This window comes from Tursiops truncatus, chromosome 2 (genome assembly GCF_011762595.2).
Source record: "Tursiops truncatus isolate mTurTru1 chromosome 2, mTurTru1.mat.Y, whole genome shotgun sequence".
NCBI lineage: Eukaryota > Metazoa > Chordata > Mammalia > Artiodactyla > Delphinidae > Tursiops > Tursiops truncatus.
In genome coordinates, this window is record NC_047035.1 from 37,412,457 (window position 1) to 37,431,159 (window position 18,703).

The following is an 18,703-nucleotide window of genomic DNA, read 5'->3' on the forward strand; positions in this document are numbered from 1 at the left end:
CTAAAGAGTATATATTCAAATGTTTGCTTTATGGACTTCTAGGAAATGCCCTGTCTTCCTTATATAAAAATAATTTTAGTAATTTCACATTTCTGGGTGTGGTCTCATTACTATCTTGTTATAGTTAAAGGGTGTACAAGATGAAACTTGAGATTAAAAAGAAAATACTCCTTATTGCTTTCGATGGTTACCGGAAGCTGTATGTTCCTTACATTTCTAAATGGACTTTTGTAGGGATGAAGGGAAATGTGTAGAAGGAATTCTGGAAATCTTTGACATGCTCCTGGCAACGACTTCAAGGTTTCGCGAGTTAAAACTCCAACACAAAGAATATCTCTGTGTCAAGGCCATGATCCTCCTCAACTCCAGTAAGTAACCACACAGCTGGGCCATGTTTTATGGGGGAGAGATGCTGTTTCTAGAGCTGGCATGGTGTTGAGGAGTACTGAATTTCTTTTTTTTTTTTTTTTCTGAATTTCATATTTTATTTGAAAAGGGGAAAATGGCTTTCTTTCGGACTTTTCTGTTTCATTTTATAGGCATTTAAACTGTAGTTAACTTTTGGTAATTTGAATATAAATTATTCGTTGGGTGAATTACTGGTAGTAATTTAAAAAGTAGCTGAAACCACTCTACTGGAAAAGGAAAAAACGAACTTCAAAATGTTTACCTCTCATTCTTTTTTTGACATTTTAATTTATTTCATTGTGATGTAATTGACATATAACACTATTAGTTTCAGGTATACAACATAAATGATTTGAATTTTTTTATAAATTTATTTTTATTTTTTTCTTTCTTTATTTTTGGCTGCATTGGGTCTTCGTTGCTGCATGAGAGCTTTCTCTAGTTGCAGCGAGCGAGGGCTACTCTTTGTTGTGGTGCGCGGCTTCTCATTGTGGTGGCTTCCCTTGCCGCGGAGCACGGGCTCTAGGCACGCAGGCTTCAGTTGTTGTGGCAAATGGGCTCCAGTAGTTGTGGCTCGCGGGTTCTAGAGCGCAGGCTCAGTCGTTGTGGTGCACAGGCTTAGTTGCTCCGTGGCATGTGGGATCTTTGCAGACCAGGGCTTGAACCCGTGTCCCCTGCGTTGGCAGGTGGACTCTTAACCACTGCGCCACCAGGGAAGTCCCAGATGATTTGAATTTTGTGTATATTGAGAAATGATCACAATAAGTCAACACCCATCACCATACATAGTTCACAAAACTTTTTTCTTGTGATGAAAACTTTTAAGATCTGCTTTCTTAGCAACTTTCAAATATGCAATACAGCATTATTAACTGTCGTCACCATGCTGTACATTATATCCCCATGACTGATGTATTTTATAACTGGACTTTCAGCCCCTTTTCAGTGTTTATACGGACCTTTTACATGGTTAACATGCATTTATATTTACTATTTTGGGTTCTGCTTTTACAAGTTCATTTATTCATTCATTTCATTCATTCATTCACTAAAGATGTTGAGGATATATGTATTCCTGCCCTCCCATGGCTCATAGAGAGAGAGAGAACAAATTCGCTAAAAAGAATGATCTCAGTGCTATCACAAAGTGTGTACAGAGCACTGAGTACTCTGGGAAGACAGGAGAAGTGCTGAAGTGGTTGCAGAAGAGAACGATGTTTGGGTGTTGCATGAGTTGATGGGCAGGTGGGAGGGGTAGGCAGGGAAGAATGAAAGGACGGGGATAAGCCAGGAGCTGCAAGTCATGCCGTGGAAGAGCAGGGGGAGGTGGACAAGGTTGTAAAATGCAGTGTTGAAGATTACTGAGTGTAACTCCTGTTGAGAATTGTTGCCTGGGGCATTGAGCAGTCCTAGAAGAGGGTCAGGCAGGGAAGTATCATGGACAGATAGGCATTCTTTTTTTTTTTTTTTGTGGTACGCGGGCCTCTCACTGTTGTGGCCTCTCCCGTTGCGGAGCACAGGCTCCGGACGTGCAGGCCCAGCAGCCATGGCTCACGGGCCCAGCCGCTCCGCGGCATGTGGGATCTTCCCAGACCGGGGCACGAACCCGTGTCCCCTGCATTGGCAGGCGGACTCTCAACCACTGCACCACCAGGGAAGCCCCAGATAGGCATTCTTGAAAGGTCACTCTGGCTTCCGTGCGGAGGACTGACAGGAGAGGGGAGAGACTGAGGCAAGGGGCCTAACAGGAGTTATTAGGAACAATGAGAGCCAGAACTAAGTTGGTGTGGAGGGGCCTGGGAGGAAGGGACCTGACTTGAGGGAAATATATGGGTTAGAGGTGGGTAATGAGGAAAGCATCTAAGATGTATGTATGTTGTAGCTTTGCTGTTTTTTTCTTATTATGTAAATAATACCTGGTTATTGTAAACATTCAAACAAAAGAAAAACATACAAAGAAGAAAATAAAAATCACTGGGAATCCCCCCTCTCCGCCCTAGATAACCACCATATCTTCGGTGACTGTTCTTTAACAGCTCTTGATAGAGAGATAGTGACAGATATGTACACATATGCTCATATATAAAATTTTACATAAACAGCATAGCATCTTGTATTAAAAGTTATGGAAACTTTGAAGGAGGCTTGCTTTGATCCCATTTTTTCTTGATCCTTCCACCCAGACACCAAGTAGCTAATCTTAACAACCAGAGGGTAGCCTTTATACCTTCTTCCATCCTCTAATAATCATTTAAAATAATACCTCACCTCCGGTATATACACAGACCTTTTTTCCCCCATTTAAAAAACTTGGGACACTACATACAAACACTTCTTTGCATCTTGCTTTTTTCCTTTTCAGAGTGCTGTGAAATCCCTTCAGGACAGTGAGGAGAGCTCTAACTCAGTCTTTGAAGCAAGGGCATTGTCTACATCGTTCAGCCTTTTCTCTATTGATGGGCCTTTGTTTAATATACGTTTTCTATTTTTTTTAACCATTATAAACATTGCTACAATTAATAGAGACGTATTATTTTGCACACATTTCTAAGTTTCTGTGTAGTTTTCATCCTGTTCAGTTTGCTGTCTACCTGATGGTATTCAATCCAGCTGCTGTACCAGGTATTGATTGCTTTGCTTAGCTGTTTACTCTTGTTGGGCCTTTAGGTTATTGTTTTTTGTCTTTTTTTTCTTTCTTTCTCAAATAATATGTATGTCCAGGTTGTAATTCTCAAGTGATGACTTACAGACTTCATTTGGGCAACGTATGGGGCTTTATTACCTAGATTTTATCCAATTTTAGAGCATAGTGTTTGAAACAGCAGAAATCTGTGAGATGGTATTATGCTACTTTATTTTAAATCAGACTAAGCAGCAGTTCCTGAAGCCAAAACTCAATGCAGAACCTGTGGCCACATGGGTCGCAGGCTGTCTCCTGATGTGGGAGCAGCTGACCTCTCCCCCTCCAGCCTATATTCATTTCCTCTCTAATAGGTGCTCTTGGGCATTGGCACTGGTTTTGTTGAAAGGGAAACACATAGAGCAGTGCTTCTCAAACTCTCTATGGTGAAGCACCAGGTTTCTTTTTCTTTTATAATTTCCAAATTGTTATAGATAGTTACTTTATTTTTATTTTTATTAGAGTATAGTTGATTTACAGTGTTGTGTTAGTTTCTGCTGTACAGCAAAGTGAATCAGTTATACATATATCCACTTTTTTTTATTTTTTTAACATTTAAATATTTATTTATTTGTCTGCACTGGGTCTTAGTTGCGGCATGGGGGATCTTCGTTGCTGCTTGTGGGCTCTTTGTTGTGGCACGCGGGATCTAGTTCCCTGACCAGGGATCGAACCTGGGCCCCCTGCATTGGGAGCACGGAGTCTTAATCCCTGGATCACCAGGGAAGTCCCTATTCACTCTTTTTTTAGATTCTTTTCCCATATAGGTCATTACAGAGTATTGAGTAGAGTTCCCTGTGCTATACAGTAGGTCCTTATTATTTATCTGTTTTATATATAGTAGTGTATATATGTCAATCCCAATCTCCTAATTTATCCCTCCTCCCCTCCTCCCTGGTAACCATAAGTTTGTTTTCTACATCTGTGACTCTATTTCTGTTTTGTAAATAAGTTCATTTGTATCATTTTTTTAGATTCCTCATGTAAGCGATATCATATGATATTTGTCTTTCTCCATCTGACTTACTTCACTTAGCATGATAATCTCTGGGTCCATCCATGTTGCTGCAAATGGCATTTTTCACTCTTTTATGGCTGAGTAATATTCCATTGTATAAATATACCACATCTTTATCCATTCATCTGTAGTTGGACATTTAGGTTGCTTCCATGTATTGGCTTTTGTAAATAGAGCTGCTATGAACATTGGGGTGCATGTATCTTTTCAAATTATGGTTTTCTCCAGATATATGCCCAAGAGTGGGACTGCTGGATCATATGGTAGTTCTATTTTTAGTTTTTTAAGGAACCTCCATACTGTTCTCCATAATGTTGTACCAATTTACATTCCCACCAACAGTGTAGGAGGGTTTCCTTTTCTCCACACCCTCTCCAATATTTATTGTTTGTAGACTTTTCGATGATGGCCATTCAGACCGGTGTGAGGTGATACCTCATTGTAATTTTTTTTTTTGTTTGTTTGTTTGTTTTTGTTTTGTGGTATGGGGGCCTCTCACTGTTGTGGCCTCTCCCATTGCGGAGCACAGGCTCTGGATGCGCAGGCTCAGCGGCCATGGCTCACGGGCCTAGCCGCTCCGCGGCATGTGGGATCTTCCCAGACCGGGGCACGAACCCGTGTCCCCTGCATCGGCAGGCGGACTCTCAACCACTTGCGCCACCAGGGAAGCCCCTCCTCATTGTAATTTTGATTTGCATTTTTCTAATAATTAGTGATGTTGAGCATCTTTTCATGTGCTTTTTGGCCATTTGTATGTCTTCTTTGGAGAAATATCTATTTAAATCTTCTGCCCATTTTTGGATTGGGTTGTTGGTTTTTTTGACATAGAGCTGCATGAGCTGTTTGTATATTTTGGAGATTAATCCCTAGTCAGTTGCTTGCACATATTTTCTCCCATTCTGAGGATTGTCTTTTTGTTTGTTTATGGTTTCCTTTGCTGTGTGGAAGCTTTTAAGTTTAATTAGGTCCATATGTTTATTTTTGTTTTTATTTTCATTACTCTAGGAGGTGGATCAAAAAAGATATTGCTGTGATTTATGTCAAAGAGTGTTCTGCTTATGTTTTCCTCTAAGAGTTTCATAGTGTTGGCCTTACGTTTAGGTCTTTGATCCATTTCGAGTTTATTTTTGTGTATGGTGTTAGGGAGTGTTCTAATTTCATTTTTTTACATGTAGCTGTCCAGTTTTCCCAGCACCACTTATTGAAGAGACTGTCTTTTCTCCATTGTATATTCTTGCCTCCTTTGTCATAGATTAGTTGACCACAGGTGTGTGAATTTATTTCTGGGCTTTCTGTCCTGTTCCATAGATCTATATTTCTGTTTTTGTACCAGTACCGTACTGTTTTGATTACTGTAGCTTTGTAGTATAGTCTGAAGTCAGGGAGTCTGATTTCCTCCAGCTCCAATTTTCTTTCTCAGGATTGCTTTGTCTATTTGGGGTCTTTTGTGTTTCCGTTTAAACTTTAGAATTTTTTTCTAGTTCTGTGAAAAATGCCATTGGTAATTTGATAGAGATTGCATTGAATCTATAGATTGCCTTGGGTAGTATAGTCATTTGGGCAATATTGATTCTTCTAGTACAAGAACATGGTATATCCTTTCATGTAGATAGTTACTTTTGTAAAATAAAAATAAAGTACTAGAAAAAGAAAAGTGCAAAATACAAGCCGTAGTATTTTGTTGTTACATTCAACTGATTTAAAATTACTCTATCAATTACTGTAAAAGTTTCCAAATGCTTACCCTCAATTTCTTCTTCTCTCTTTGTGAACTGGTAACAGATGATACTTTGAGTAACCCTGGTATAGAGCATGGAGAGCTGTCCTGGAGATAGCTGGATCAGGAGGTGGGCGTGGGGGGAGGAAGTTAGGTCTTAAAGGAGAGGAGAGGGGGAATGAAGAAGGAATTGGAAGGTCATGTGAGACTCAGAGACCCTGAAGACAACCTTTGGGTACTTCCTGGTTGGATCTCAATCTGGCCTTACTTGCCTGACAGGACATTTCCCCCACACCCAGTACACTCCCTACCGCAGTTCTAGAAAGCAGACATTTGTGAGTAGAAATGGTAAGTTGTTGGACAAATGAAAATTGTAGGGAAAGCCAAGAAGACTCCTAAATGCTTTGGAGCTTCTGGCACCTTCTTGACATTTATTGTTACCATTCCCCTTCTATAAAATAATATGAGGGCCCAGCTTACATCAGTGATTAAGTTGATGTGCATATAGGAAATGTCCAGGTGGGACATATGAAACTGTGGAAGAAAATCAACTTTTTCTGACCTTCTCTTTGAATTTACCTACAGACGTTACCTCAGATTTTTGTTGTCATTTGTCTTTGTTAAAGGAAAGATTTCCTTGGAAAGTTCATTCCCACCGTGGTACAGGAGGATCATCAAATGCCAGATTATGGGGCTTCTCTTACTTGCAGAAATAATTTAGAACTCTTTTCTGTGCAGAAAAGTGCTCCTTGGAAAGCAGTTTGCTTCTTGTTACACCACTTTGCAGTGTAAAGCCTTATGTTTGGCAAGGCTCCTCACAGTCATTTTAGCCTCTGGACATCATATTGTGTTGTTGGGAAACTAGAAACATCTGTGCAAATGGGAAAGCCTAAGGCTACGGCATTCCTCCTGCAGCATCTGACAGAACTGCCATGTAGAGAGAATTACAGAGGGTGAGGTAGGCATGTGATGTAATTACCACTTGGGACAGTAAGTGAGTAGGATTTGTTTACAGTAAATCCCAAGTTAAGAAATCTTTTCTTAAGAAATTTTTTTGGCTTGGTAGTCATAACGGCATTCAGAATGAAGTTATTCTGTTCTGCGTTGCTGTTAGGAAAATGGGGTTCTGTTTCTGATGGAAAATTTCCACTGTCAGGAGAGGTGAGTCTTTTCCATGCTAGATTATAAGCATCTCAAGTTACAGGCTTTTTTCTTTTTGATTATTTATAGCATTAACTTGAAAACAAACACAGGGACAGAATCCACTTAGCCACCTGGAATTTAAACAACCCTACAGAATATGTAAAACAGACATTGGACATTGGACAGTGACTCCCAAGAGAATAGACACAAGGTGATCCATTTGACCAGTTTACTGCCTGGAGCCAGTTTCCAGGTTGCAATACAGGGAGAAGTAACCCAGGTAGACACCAGTGGTCTCCCTGAAATGAGGGAGCAGAGTTGTGAATTTGGGAAGGCTAGGATTTTCAGGGGAGAGAACTGGAGAGGAACGAGCCGGACAGAGAGGCTTTAGAGACCTGCAGAGGATCCCCTTCAGGTCTTCAGCTGAGCATTAATTTCATGCTTATGATTCTAACCGAGGGCAGGGAAGGAACCACCAGAAAGGAGCAGGCAGAACAACACTTGGAAGTTCACACAGGGCCAGGAATAGTTCATGTTCTCACCAGCCACAGGGAAAAAACCTTCTACTCTACTGGATGTTGGTTGTAGTACTCAGAAAGGTATTGCCTCAGTAGTGAGGTAACATAAGCCCTAGACTAAAGGCTGCCCTGCTCCTACCAAATGAAACTTAAAAAGCAAGTCTGAAGGATCAAACTATTGCCAAGTAACTTAACTGCATCTTAACTGCATAAAGCTCAAGACTATTTAAAGGAATGGAAGAATATCCAGCACTTAACAGGGTAAACCAATCACATGTTAGCAAGCATGGAAAGAAGCAGAAAATATGACCTATTATGAGGAAAATGACAATAATTGGAAAAGACACCAGGTGATGCAGATGATAGACTTAGTAGACAAGGGCATTAAAACAGTTACTGTAACTATATTCCATATGTCCAAGGAGTAGAGGAAAGCATGAACAGGTTAAGGAGAGACATGGAAAATATGAAACTCACACAAATTAAATTTCTAAATGTGAAAACTATGTTTTGATGGATTTACGTCTGATTAGGCATAGCAGAAGAAACAATAGTGCCTGTTAAGCAAGAGCAATAGAAACTATCAAAAAAGAATAGAAAGTAAAAAGGGTTTAAAAAATGAACAGAGTATTAAGCTGGAGTGGCTACATTAATATCAGAAAAAGTAAATTTTAGAGCAAAGAATATATCTAGGAATAAAGAAGGTAATTTCATAATGATAAATGAGTCAATTTGTCAAGAAGACATAACAATCCTAAACATTTATGCACCAAATAAGAGAACCTCAAACCTCATGAAGTAAAATCTGATAAAACTGCAGGGAGAAATGGACAAATCCCTTATTATAGTGGGATATTTTAATACCCCTCTCTCAATAATTGATAGAATAAGTAGACAGAAAATCAGTAAATATAGAGAAGACTTGAATAACACTGCCAGCCAACTTTACCTAATTGGCATATTAAAAACCCTCAACCCCAAAACAGCAGAAGACACATTCTTTTCAAGTATTCATTGAATATTTACCAGGATAGACTATATCCTGGACCATGAAACAAGTCTGAATACATTTAAAAGAATTTAATTCGTACAAAGCATTTTCTTTGACACAATGGAACTAAATTAGAAACCAATATTAGAAAGATCTTGGAGAATTTCCAAACGTTTGGAAACCAAATAACATATATCTAAATAATCCATGGATCCCAGAAAAATAATCAAAATTAAAATTAGAAAGCATTTTGAACTAACTGAAAATGAAAGTAGAACACAGCAAAATGTTGGGGTTGCAGCTAAAGCAGTAGCTTGAGGGAGGGCTTGCCTGGTGGTGCAGTGGTTGGGAATCCGCCTGCCAGTGCAGGGGACTCGGGTTCAAGCCCTGGGCTGGGAGGATCCCGCATGCCGCGGAGCAGCTAAGCCTGTGTGCCACAACTACTGAGCCTGCACTCTAGAGCTGGCGAGCCACAACTACTGAGCCTGCACTCTAGAGCCGGCAAGCCACAACTACTGTAGCCTGTGTGCCTAGAGCCCGTGCTCCGCAACAAGAGAGGCCACTGCAATGAGAAGCCCGCGCACCGCAACAAAGAGTGGCCCCAGCTCGCCGCAACTAGAGAAAGCCCGTGCACAGCAACAAAGACCCAACACAGCCAAAGATAAATAAATAAATTAATTAAAAAAAATAGTTTGAGGGAAATTTATAGCATTCAAGGCCCATATTCCAATAAAAGGAATATATCAAGATTTTTCTTGAGGTAGGCTTGTATTGCTACAAACTTCCCTCTTAGAACTGCTTTTGCTGCATCCCATAGATTTCAGATCATGTGTTTCCATTTGTCTCCAGGTATATGTTTATTTCCTCTTTGATTTCTTCAGTGACCCACTGATTTTTTTTTTGTAGTATGCTATGTGTTTGTGTTTTTCGCAGTTCTTTCTTCTAGTTGATTTCTAGTCTCACACTGTTGTAGTCAGAAAAGATGCTTGATGTGATTTTAACCTTCTTAAATTTATTAAGACTTGTTTTGTAGGTTAGCATGTGATCTATCCTGGAGAATGTTCCATGTGCACTTGAAAAGAATGTGTATTCTGGTTTACATGTACACCAATGTTCACTGCAGCATTATTTACAATAGCCAAGATATGGAAGCAACCTAAGTGTCTGTCAATAGATGAGTGAATAAAGAAGATGTGGGATGTGTGTGTGTGTGTATGTATGTATGTATGCACACATACAATGGAATATTACTCAGCTATTAAAAAAAGTGAAATCCTGCCATTTACAACAACATGGAAGGATCTAAAGAGTATTATGTGAAGTGAAGTAAGTCAGAGAAAGGCAAATACTGTATGATCTCACTTATTTGTGGAATTTAAAAAACAAAACAGACAAAACAAAAATAGACTAATGAATACAGAGAACAAACTACAGAGAACAAACAGATGGTTGCTGGAGGGGAGAGAGAGTGCATGAAGTAACTGAAGGGAATTAAGAGATACAAACTCCAGGGCTTCCCTGGTGGTGCAGTGGTTAAGAGTCTGCCTGCCAATGCAGGGGACACGGGTTCAAGCCCTGGTCCGGGAAGATCCCACATGCCACGGAGTAACTAAGCCCGTGCACCACAACTACTGAGCCTGCGCTCTAGAGCCCGTGAGCCACAACTACTGAGCCCGCATGCCACAACTACTGAAGCCCACACTCCTAGAGCCTGTGCTCCGCAACAAGAGAAGCCACTGCAATGAGAAGCCCGTGCGTCACAACTACTGAGCCTGTGCTCTGGAGCCCATGAGCCACAACTACTGATCCTGCATGCCACAACTACTGAAGCCCATGCTCCTAGAGCCTGTGGTCTGCAACAAGAGAAGCCACCGCAATGAGAAGCCCACGCACCACAACTAGAGAAAAGCCCTCACGCAATGATGAAGACCCAATGCAGCCAAAAATAAATAAAAATTAAAAAAAAAAAGAGAGATACACACTCCAGTTATAAAATAAGCCATGGAGATGTAATATATAACGTTAGGAATATGGTCAAAAATATTGTAATACCTTTGTGTGGAGACAGATGGTTACTCGACTTATTGTGGTGATCATTTCATAATGTATGCAAATGTCAAATCACTATGTAGTACACCCAAAACTGACTTAGAATTGTATGCCAACTATATTTCAATTAAAAAAGCCAGGTCTGAAATTAAGGACCTCAGCTTTCAACCTTAAGGAAACTTAGGAAAAGAAGAGAAAATGAAACCCCAAATAAGCAGAGGAAAAGAAATAATAAAGGATAGAGTGGAAAACAATGGAACAGAAAAAAAGAAAATAGTAGATGAAAAGCAAGAAAGTCAAAAGCTGATTATTTGAGATCAATGAAATTGATGAGCCTCTGGCCAGACTGATCAGAAAAAAGGAAAGAAGATACAGGTTACCAGTATCAGTAGTGGGATAGGTGACGTTATTTTTCTGCAGATATTAAAAAGAATAATAAGGTAATATTATAAATAACTTTATGCCAATTCGCTTGAATATTAGATGAAATGGACAAATTCTTTGAAAGATACAAATTACTGAAACTCAGTCAAAAAGAAACTTAAAAATTCTGAACAGCTATATATCTATCAAAGACATTGAATTTGTAGTTACAAACTTTCCCACAAAGAAAACTTTAGGCCCAGATGGCTTTTCTGCAAGAATTCTACCAAACATTTAAGGAACAAGTAATACCAAGCTTATACATATTATTGCAGAAAACTGAGGAGTTGGCAATACTTTCCAACTCATTACTCTGATAGGAAACCCAGACCAACATATTGGAAGAAAAGAAGACAGCAGACCAGTATCTCTCATGTATACAGATGCAAAAATTCTCAAATTTGTTTTTTAGAAATAGAATCCAATAATATATTGTGAACAAGTGTGATTTTCCCAGGAATACAAGGTTCTTTAACTTTTGAAAATCAATCAACAGGGACTTCCCTGGTGGGCCAGTGGTAAAGAATCCGCCTTCCAGTGCAGCGGACGTGGGTTCGATCCCTGGTCGGCGAACTAAGATCCCACATGCCACAGGGCAACTAAGCCCAAGCGCTACAACTACTGGGCTTGCACACCTCAACTAGCCGGTGTGCCACAAACTACAGAGCCCCTGTGCTCTGGAGCCTGTGCGCCACAACTAGAGAGAAGCCTGCGTGCCGCAATGAAAGATTCCACGTGCTGCAACTAAGACCCGATGCAATATTTATTCAATATATTTTTTTAATTCAATAAATAAATAAATGAGAAAAATAAAACCATGTCATATTCATTAAAAAAAGAAAATCAACATAATTTACCATATAACAGAATAATAATGAAAAACCATATGATTATTCCAATATGTGCAGAAAAAGCATTTGACAAAATCGAATGCCCATTCCTTCTAAAAACTCTCAACAAACTAGTAACGGAAGGAAACTTCCTTAACCTAGTCAGGGGCATTAATGAATAATCTACAGCTAATGGTATACTTGCTTGTTATCAGGAATAAGACAAGTATGTCCACTCTCACGAATTTTATTCAATGTTTTACTGGAAGTTTTAGTGTCATAAGTCAAGAAAAGAGAATAAAAGACATCCATCCAGATTATAAAGGTAGAAGTAAAACTTTTTATTTGAAAAATGTGGTAATCTGTGTAGAAAACTCAAAGAGTTTACAAAAAAGTGAGTTTACCCAGATTGTGGGATATAAGGGAAATATATAAAAAATAATTTTATTTCTATATGGTAGGAATGAATAACTGGTAATTGAAATAAAAAATCAATACTATTTACAATAGCATCAAAAATTGTGAAACCCTGGGCTTCCCTGGTGGCGCAGTGGTTGAGAGTCTGCCTGCCGATGCAGGGGACGCGGGTTCGTGCCCCGGTCCGGGAAGATCCCGCATGCCGCGGAGCGGCTGGGCCCGTGAGCCGTGGCCGCTGAGCCTGCGCGTCCAGAGCCTGTGCTCCGCAATGGGAGAGGCCACAACAGTGAGAGGCCTGCGTACCGCAAAAAAAAAAAAAAAAAAAAAAATTGTGAAACCTTAGGTTAAATTTGACAAAGAATGTGAGACCACACACTGAAAACTGCAAAACATTGCTGACAGAAATAAGAAATCCTAAATAAATGGAGAGAGATGTTAATGGGTTAAAAGATTCAGTATGTTAAGATGTCAGTCTTCCCCACAGATAGTCTGTAAATTCAACTTGATCCTAATAAAAATCTTAGCAGTAATGAACTAGATACAATGCTTTTGGTCCAGAATAGGGATATACACTCTTATAGTTAATGAGGGCTCTGATCCTTACCAGGCTTAGAAGAGCATGTTCCTCTCTGTTGGGGAGAGATGGGGTGAGGGCAGCACCATCCGAACTCCCCTCTCAGCAAATCCTCTTCCGCGGTGCATAGGTAAGATGTGAGGGTGCCTGGCATTACTCTATTATATATACTCAGTCTTTGATATGGCTCGTGAAACTCAGAGACAACAGAAAATGTTGCATTTAACACAACCTATTACAATATTTGTTAAAGTGTTTTAGAAACTCTAGGGTGTTATGTGAGTGTTTACTTAATGTAACAGCGTATTCAAATTAAGAGTCCTGAGACCAGCCATCTTGTCACCCAGAAACCTGGAGACTAGGGAAGTCCTCCCTTGGATAGAATTAGAGGCTACTGAATCTAGGAAACAGAGTGGAATCAATCTGCAAATAATTAGTCTTTTAAAATATTTAAAATTAGGAATAAGATCTATGCATCCAAATAATTTTAGGGCTTTGCAAACTTTTGTGACTTTTCATTACAAAGTTTTCATATGGATGACACTTTTCATTAAATGAAAGAAATAGTTAGAACCAGGTAAGCCTGTTTTACATGAAGAAAATTATTAAGAGATATCAACTCAAGCCCTGGTTCACTCTGAGTTTATGGGGAGGGTTCCCATGACGTGGGTGGGCGGAGAAGGCCAAGATACAAAAGGACACACAGAAGGATGCTGAAGAGGCCAGATGGGTGCTTTCCTGTTGATGGAGAACATGGGGGCAAAGCATTGTAGGTATCAGCCTCCTGGGTCCATGTCACCAGCACCTTTCCAACATCAGTCTGTTCTTATGGTGCTGGGTTAGGAGGTGGTGATAAAGGGGATGGTCATAGCTAGAGGTTCTTTCCTCAAAGCAAACAGGCAAACAAAACCCCACATACACCTCCCAAAAGCCAGAAGAGTTTTCCTTTGGTTAGTATTCTGGAATTTTTATTAAATACTTTATCTCTTCTGATTTATTTGCTTTCAGTTGAGACGAGCTTATATCTTCATCCTTTGAACCCTTAGGACGTGGCAGATGTTGGGGGGTTGCCCATCTCTCCCCATGTGCTGCTCAGAATGTCATCAGGTGGGCTGGTGAAAGGAGGACACAGCTGTTCCCAGGCGATAAAGAGGAAAGGAAATTGTGTCCTTGATTTTATTTTACTTTCTTTGGTATGTGTGTGGTGGTGTGCCAAGATCTTGACATTTTTACTGTATTTCTTTAGTTTTAGGAAAAGTCATTTAATTTGGTTCTAAAAGAAAATCTGATGTTCTTAACTCTTGGGGGCTGGAAGGAGTTAATCCTTACCGTTTCCTGTGTGTCTGGGCAGTGAGCATCCTGGGGGCTTTGTGTCTTGTCTCTTGCCCCTCCTGGGGCCTGCCACTTAGCGATTACCCTGTACCTACGTGTCTGATGAGCAAGAGGGTATGTGAATGCCCAAAGTGCAGGCACAGCACTGCTGACTGAAAAGAGACAGGCAGCCAAATGGGCATTCTACAGCCCAGTTCCTTCCCAGGATGATTTTATATAGGTTAATCTTTTTGTACGTAAAACCTTTCCCCATATGTAAAATTGATACAGCACGTGCCTTTACAGAACCACAGTGACCCCTATCCCCAAACCCCTCATCAGTGGTGGACCCTGAGCCCTGTATGGAGCTGTGCTGACCCCACAGCCTGTAGAAGATCCAGGGCTCACCCTTGGCGGTGACTGCTCGTTTATGAAGAAGGTGACCCAATAGCCAACACAGGTTATCTGAGGGGAGCCTTGGTCAGACGTGAGGAGGTACTGAGGAGCTTTTGTGTTACTGCAATTTTGGTTCTGAAGATTCACTTTATTACTTTTTAAAATTACAGCTTTATTGTGATATTCATATGCCATTCAATTCACCCATTTAAAGTGTACAATTCAGTGGATTTTAGTATATCCATAGACTTGTGCAGCCATCATCAAAACCAATTTTAGAACATTTTTCATCACCCTAAAAGAAATCCTGTACTCCCCAATCTAGCTGTCACTCTCCAATCTCCGTCCCACCTATAGTCCTGGGCAGCCACTAATCTACTTTCTGTCTGTATCGATTTGCCCATTTTGGACAGTTCATATAAATGGAATCATAAAAACGTAGACCTTTGTGGCTGGCTTCTTTCACATTTAAGTTGTAGCATGTGTCAGTACTTCATTCCTTTTTTTTTTGGCATTCTGCTTTTTTTTTATTTTTTATTTTTATTGGGGTATAGTTGTTTTACAATGTTGTGTTAGTTTCTACTGTACAGTGAAGTGGAGTTCCCTGTGCTATGTAGCAGGTTCTCATTAGTTATCTATTTTATACATATTAGTGTATATATGTCAATCCCAATCTCCCAGTTCATCCCCCCCCACCTTTCCCTCCTTGGTGTCCATACGTTTGTTCTCTACACCTGTGTCTCTATTTCTGCCTTGCTTCATTCCTTTTTATGGCTCAGTAATCTTCCATTGTATGGATATACATTTTGTTTATCCATTCATCAGTTGGTGGACATTTAGGTTGTTTCCACTTTTGGGCTATTATGAGTAATATTGCTGTGAACATTTGTATACTAGCCAAATATTTTTATATTTTCACTTTTTGTCACTTTAGACTGACGTATGTACAGGTACGTAATTTTGACTCCTTTTAGAATCCAAAAATGTAAGATTTCTTTATGGCAGTAGAAATACATGGAGCACATTTCATGTAGCAGAATAGACTAAAGGGTAGTTAAAGAAAGTACTTGTTAATGCAGCCAGGGTCAATTTTAAGGGAAAATAAGCTTAAAATAATTTTCTCTAAGCTTTCATTTGATTTATAATTTTCTATGTATGTACCTAAAATATGCATCAACATGCCTATTTATCATTTCAATTTATAATGGTGTGCTTGGCTAAAAATTTGAACCTATGTAATTTCAGTCTAATTCTTCCATTTATGAGTGCTTACTCCATGCCAGTCATTGTAATAGGTGACGGGTATATAAAGGCAAACAAATAGGGTCTGTGCCTGCACAGTACTTATGTCCAGTTTCACTGAGGGTCAGAGCGTGTGTATGAGGACATCCAGCGTGTAGGACAACGTGCTGCCCTCTGCTGGGGAAGCACAGGGCACCTTTGGAGCTTCAGAGGAGAGCCCAAACCAGAGGGAAGTCAGGGAAGCTTCCACAAGGAAGTTCATAACCAGGCTGGAATCTAAAGGAGGAATGGATGTAGATAAGCAAGAGGAGGGGATGTGGAGAAGAGGAGGAGATGGGGTGGAGGAGGGGAGGGAAGGAAGAGCATTCCTAAGCAGAAAGCTCAGTATGCTCAGGGCATCACCTGTTAAAGGAATTGAAAGCAGTGTTCAGGGTGAGGTGTGCGGGGAACTGAGGATAAGGAGGGCAGAGAGAGCCCTGGTACATTGTTAACTGCACCAAGTGGTTTGGACTCTACCCCAAGAGCTGGGAATTCATTTAAGGGCACCACATGATCTGCATTTTTCATTTTGGACACTCAAGGGCATGTTGAGTGGAAGGTGGGGGCAGTGAGAGGGCAGGTCATTTGCCATGGGGGTCAATGGGAGGCTTGACCCCAGCATGCCAGGGAGCCTGGAAGAGTCCCTGTGAGGAACAGGTGAGCAGATGGGTTAAAGCAGCAGCTTCTGGGCCAAAGATGAATATTTTAAATCTGCATCATCAGACATCATGGAGGGACATGCCCCTAGGGATGTGGCGAAGCGCTGCACTGGCATGGTTGTGGTTCAGTATGTCCCTTGCCTTAACTGAACTGAGTTGAACTGAGTTGCATCAATTGAACTGGAAATGCCAATAAAAGTAGAGAACAAAAACTGCCAAAACCAATTCTGTGGATGATAGAGTGCCAGCCATCCTTCGTTCTCATTACAGTGAAAAGTCGGCAGCTCCCCCGTTGACTTCACGTATTTGCTATTTATTCTTTGAAATCGAAAGCCTGGAAGGGAAGCTAATTAATTCCCTGCTGCCAGGAATCAAGGAGTCGGGGTTGGTAGGCGAGGGGCTGGTAGGGCAAGATTTACCTGAGCGGTTGTTTTGCAACCTTTGGGAGGCCAAGTATCTCAGTCCCGAGAGTCAGAGGGGAATTAGACACTGGGCCAGGCAGGAAGGGGGAAGCGACCTACCTCGTGGGGAGGTAGACATGTGCCTGTAAGCTTTGCTCAGTGAGGAGCTGAGGCTGGAGGAGCTGCGTGACTGGTCAGGGGTCAGAGAGCAAGAGATGGAGGATATAGAGCAGGTCTGTCTGATTCCAAATCGGTGGTCTTCCTGCTCCAGCAAGGCATCACCTGAAGTGAGATGCTGAGGGCCTGGACAGAGGTGGCAGTGGCCCTGCCGTGGCCGTCTGCGCGTGGCACACGGGTGGGGGGAGGCGGCATAGCGGTGGTGATTAGTTTATGTTTATTAAACTCCCCGTAGATGAGGGGCCCTCTTAGGGACTAGGAGTTGAGTTAATCTCACTTTCTGACCATCTCCGTGTGGGTATTTGTTGCTGCAGCTGAGATACACCATGTCATGGTTTGAGGCAACTAGATACATTTCCTGCTTGGCAAGGCCACACTTTTGGGCCAGGGGGCCCTCTGAGAGGCCGTTGAGTCTGCCTGCATTCATCCGGCATTCAGCTGGAAGGCTTTCCCTTCCAGCTCAGTGACAGGGCTGGCTCTTGGGGGACAAGGACACCATGCACAGGTGAAGCCATGCTTTTAAGGTTTCACCAGACATGCAGATGTCAGAGCAACCCAGATCACTTTGGCCTCCTTTCTGGAGAACATATGCATGCCTAATGGCTGAGCACACGACTTCCGTTTTCTCCTCTCAGGGCAGTGACTCGCAGCTTTTTTATGCTTTGTCCAGGTGTGTACCCTTCAGCTGAGGCACCCCAGGAGGCTGACAGCAGCCGGAAACTGGCTCATCTACTGAACGCTGTGACGGATGCTCTGGTCTGGGTGATCGCCAAGAGCGGCATCCCCTCCCAGCAGCAGTCCGTCCGCCTGGCTAACCTGCTGATGCTCCTTTCTCACGTCAGGCACGCCAGGTACAATCCCTGCGGGGGCCGCTCCACGGGGTGCGTGGTGGGAGGGGGCTGTGCACATGCCCAGAGGAGGGTGAAGAGCTTTGGAAAAAGGGTTTTGCAACTTTGAGATGGATAAGGCAGAATTGCCACCTTTAAGGGAAAATGAACCCCTGAAAGGGAAGGGGGTGCATCATCAGTGCACATACCTGTAACCAAAGACCGGCCACAGCGAGCACTGAATGTGGCATGGTCCTCATAGAGGCTTTTTATGGCGTCCTGTGTGGCTCATCTGTTTTTCAGTTGCTGGGGCTTTTAGCTTGTTTATGGAGCTCTGAGAGGGACAGTTAGTTCCTGTCCTAGAGTGAACTGCCACCTCTTTCTGCACTACCCAGGGCTGGGGTCCTGAGGTCTTTTCCTGAAGAGGTTAAACCCAGCTCCTCTAGATCAGCTCTGAGGCTGGTGATTTGGGGAGGTACACAAAGGCTTCCCTAAGAGCTGTTCTTTTCTTACGATAGCATCAGGTTGTTAAGAGTGAGACCTAAGAGAACTAGTGAGCCCAGTAGGTTTGGGACGGCAGGGCGTGGGTAGAGTGTATTCAGGATATGGAGATTGTGTGTGCTCGTGGAGGGGGATGGTGTGTGATGATGGTTTCATGCTGGTACCATGTGGCTCAGTGCTTGCTGTCACCCAGGAGGAGGGTAGCCCTGCCATGGGGCTGGAAGAGGGGACATGAGGATGGAAGGTAGGTGCTCCCTCGACGAGGAGGGAAGTCTAGGGGTGGTGAGAAAGGACAACACACACCTCAAGAATTTTACCGAGGGGGAGGAAATGGAAATGACCTCCGCCTCTGTTTCCTCTTTAATGATTACTCAGTACACGA

The 18,703-nt window shown here is 41.8% G+C and overlaps 1 protein-coding gene across 19 annotated transcripts in view; it reads left to right on the forward strand.

Moving 5' to 3' along the window:
• The window catches only part of ESR2 (estrogen receptor 2), an 85,820-nt gene that overhangs the window by 45,332 nt on the left and 21,785 nt on the right, over positions 1-18,703 (forward strand). For all 19 annotated transcript variants that reach the window (XM_073800407.1, XM_073800408.1, XM_073800389.1 and 16 more), the window contains 2 exons: positions 235-368; positions 17,664-17,844. In XM_073800407.1, the coding sequence (XP_073656508.1) occupies positions 235-368; positions 17,664-17,844 (315 nt within the window). The remainder of the gene's footprint in view (positions 1-234; positions 369-17,663; positions 17,845-18,703) is intronic.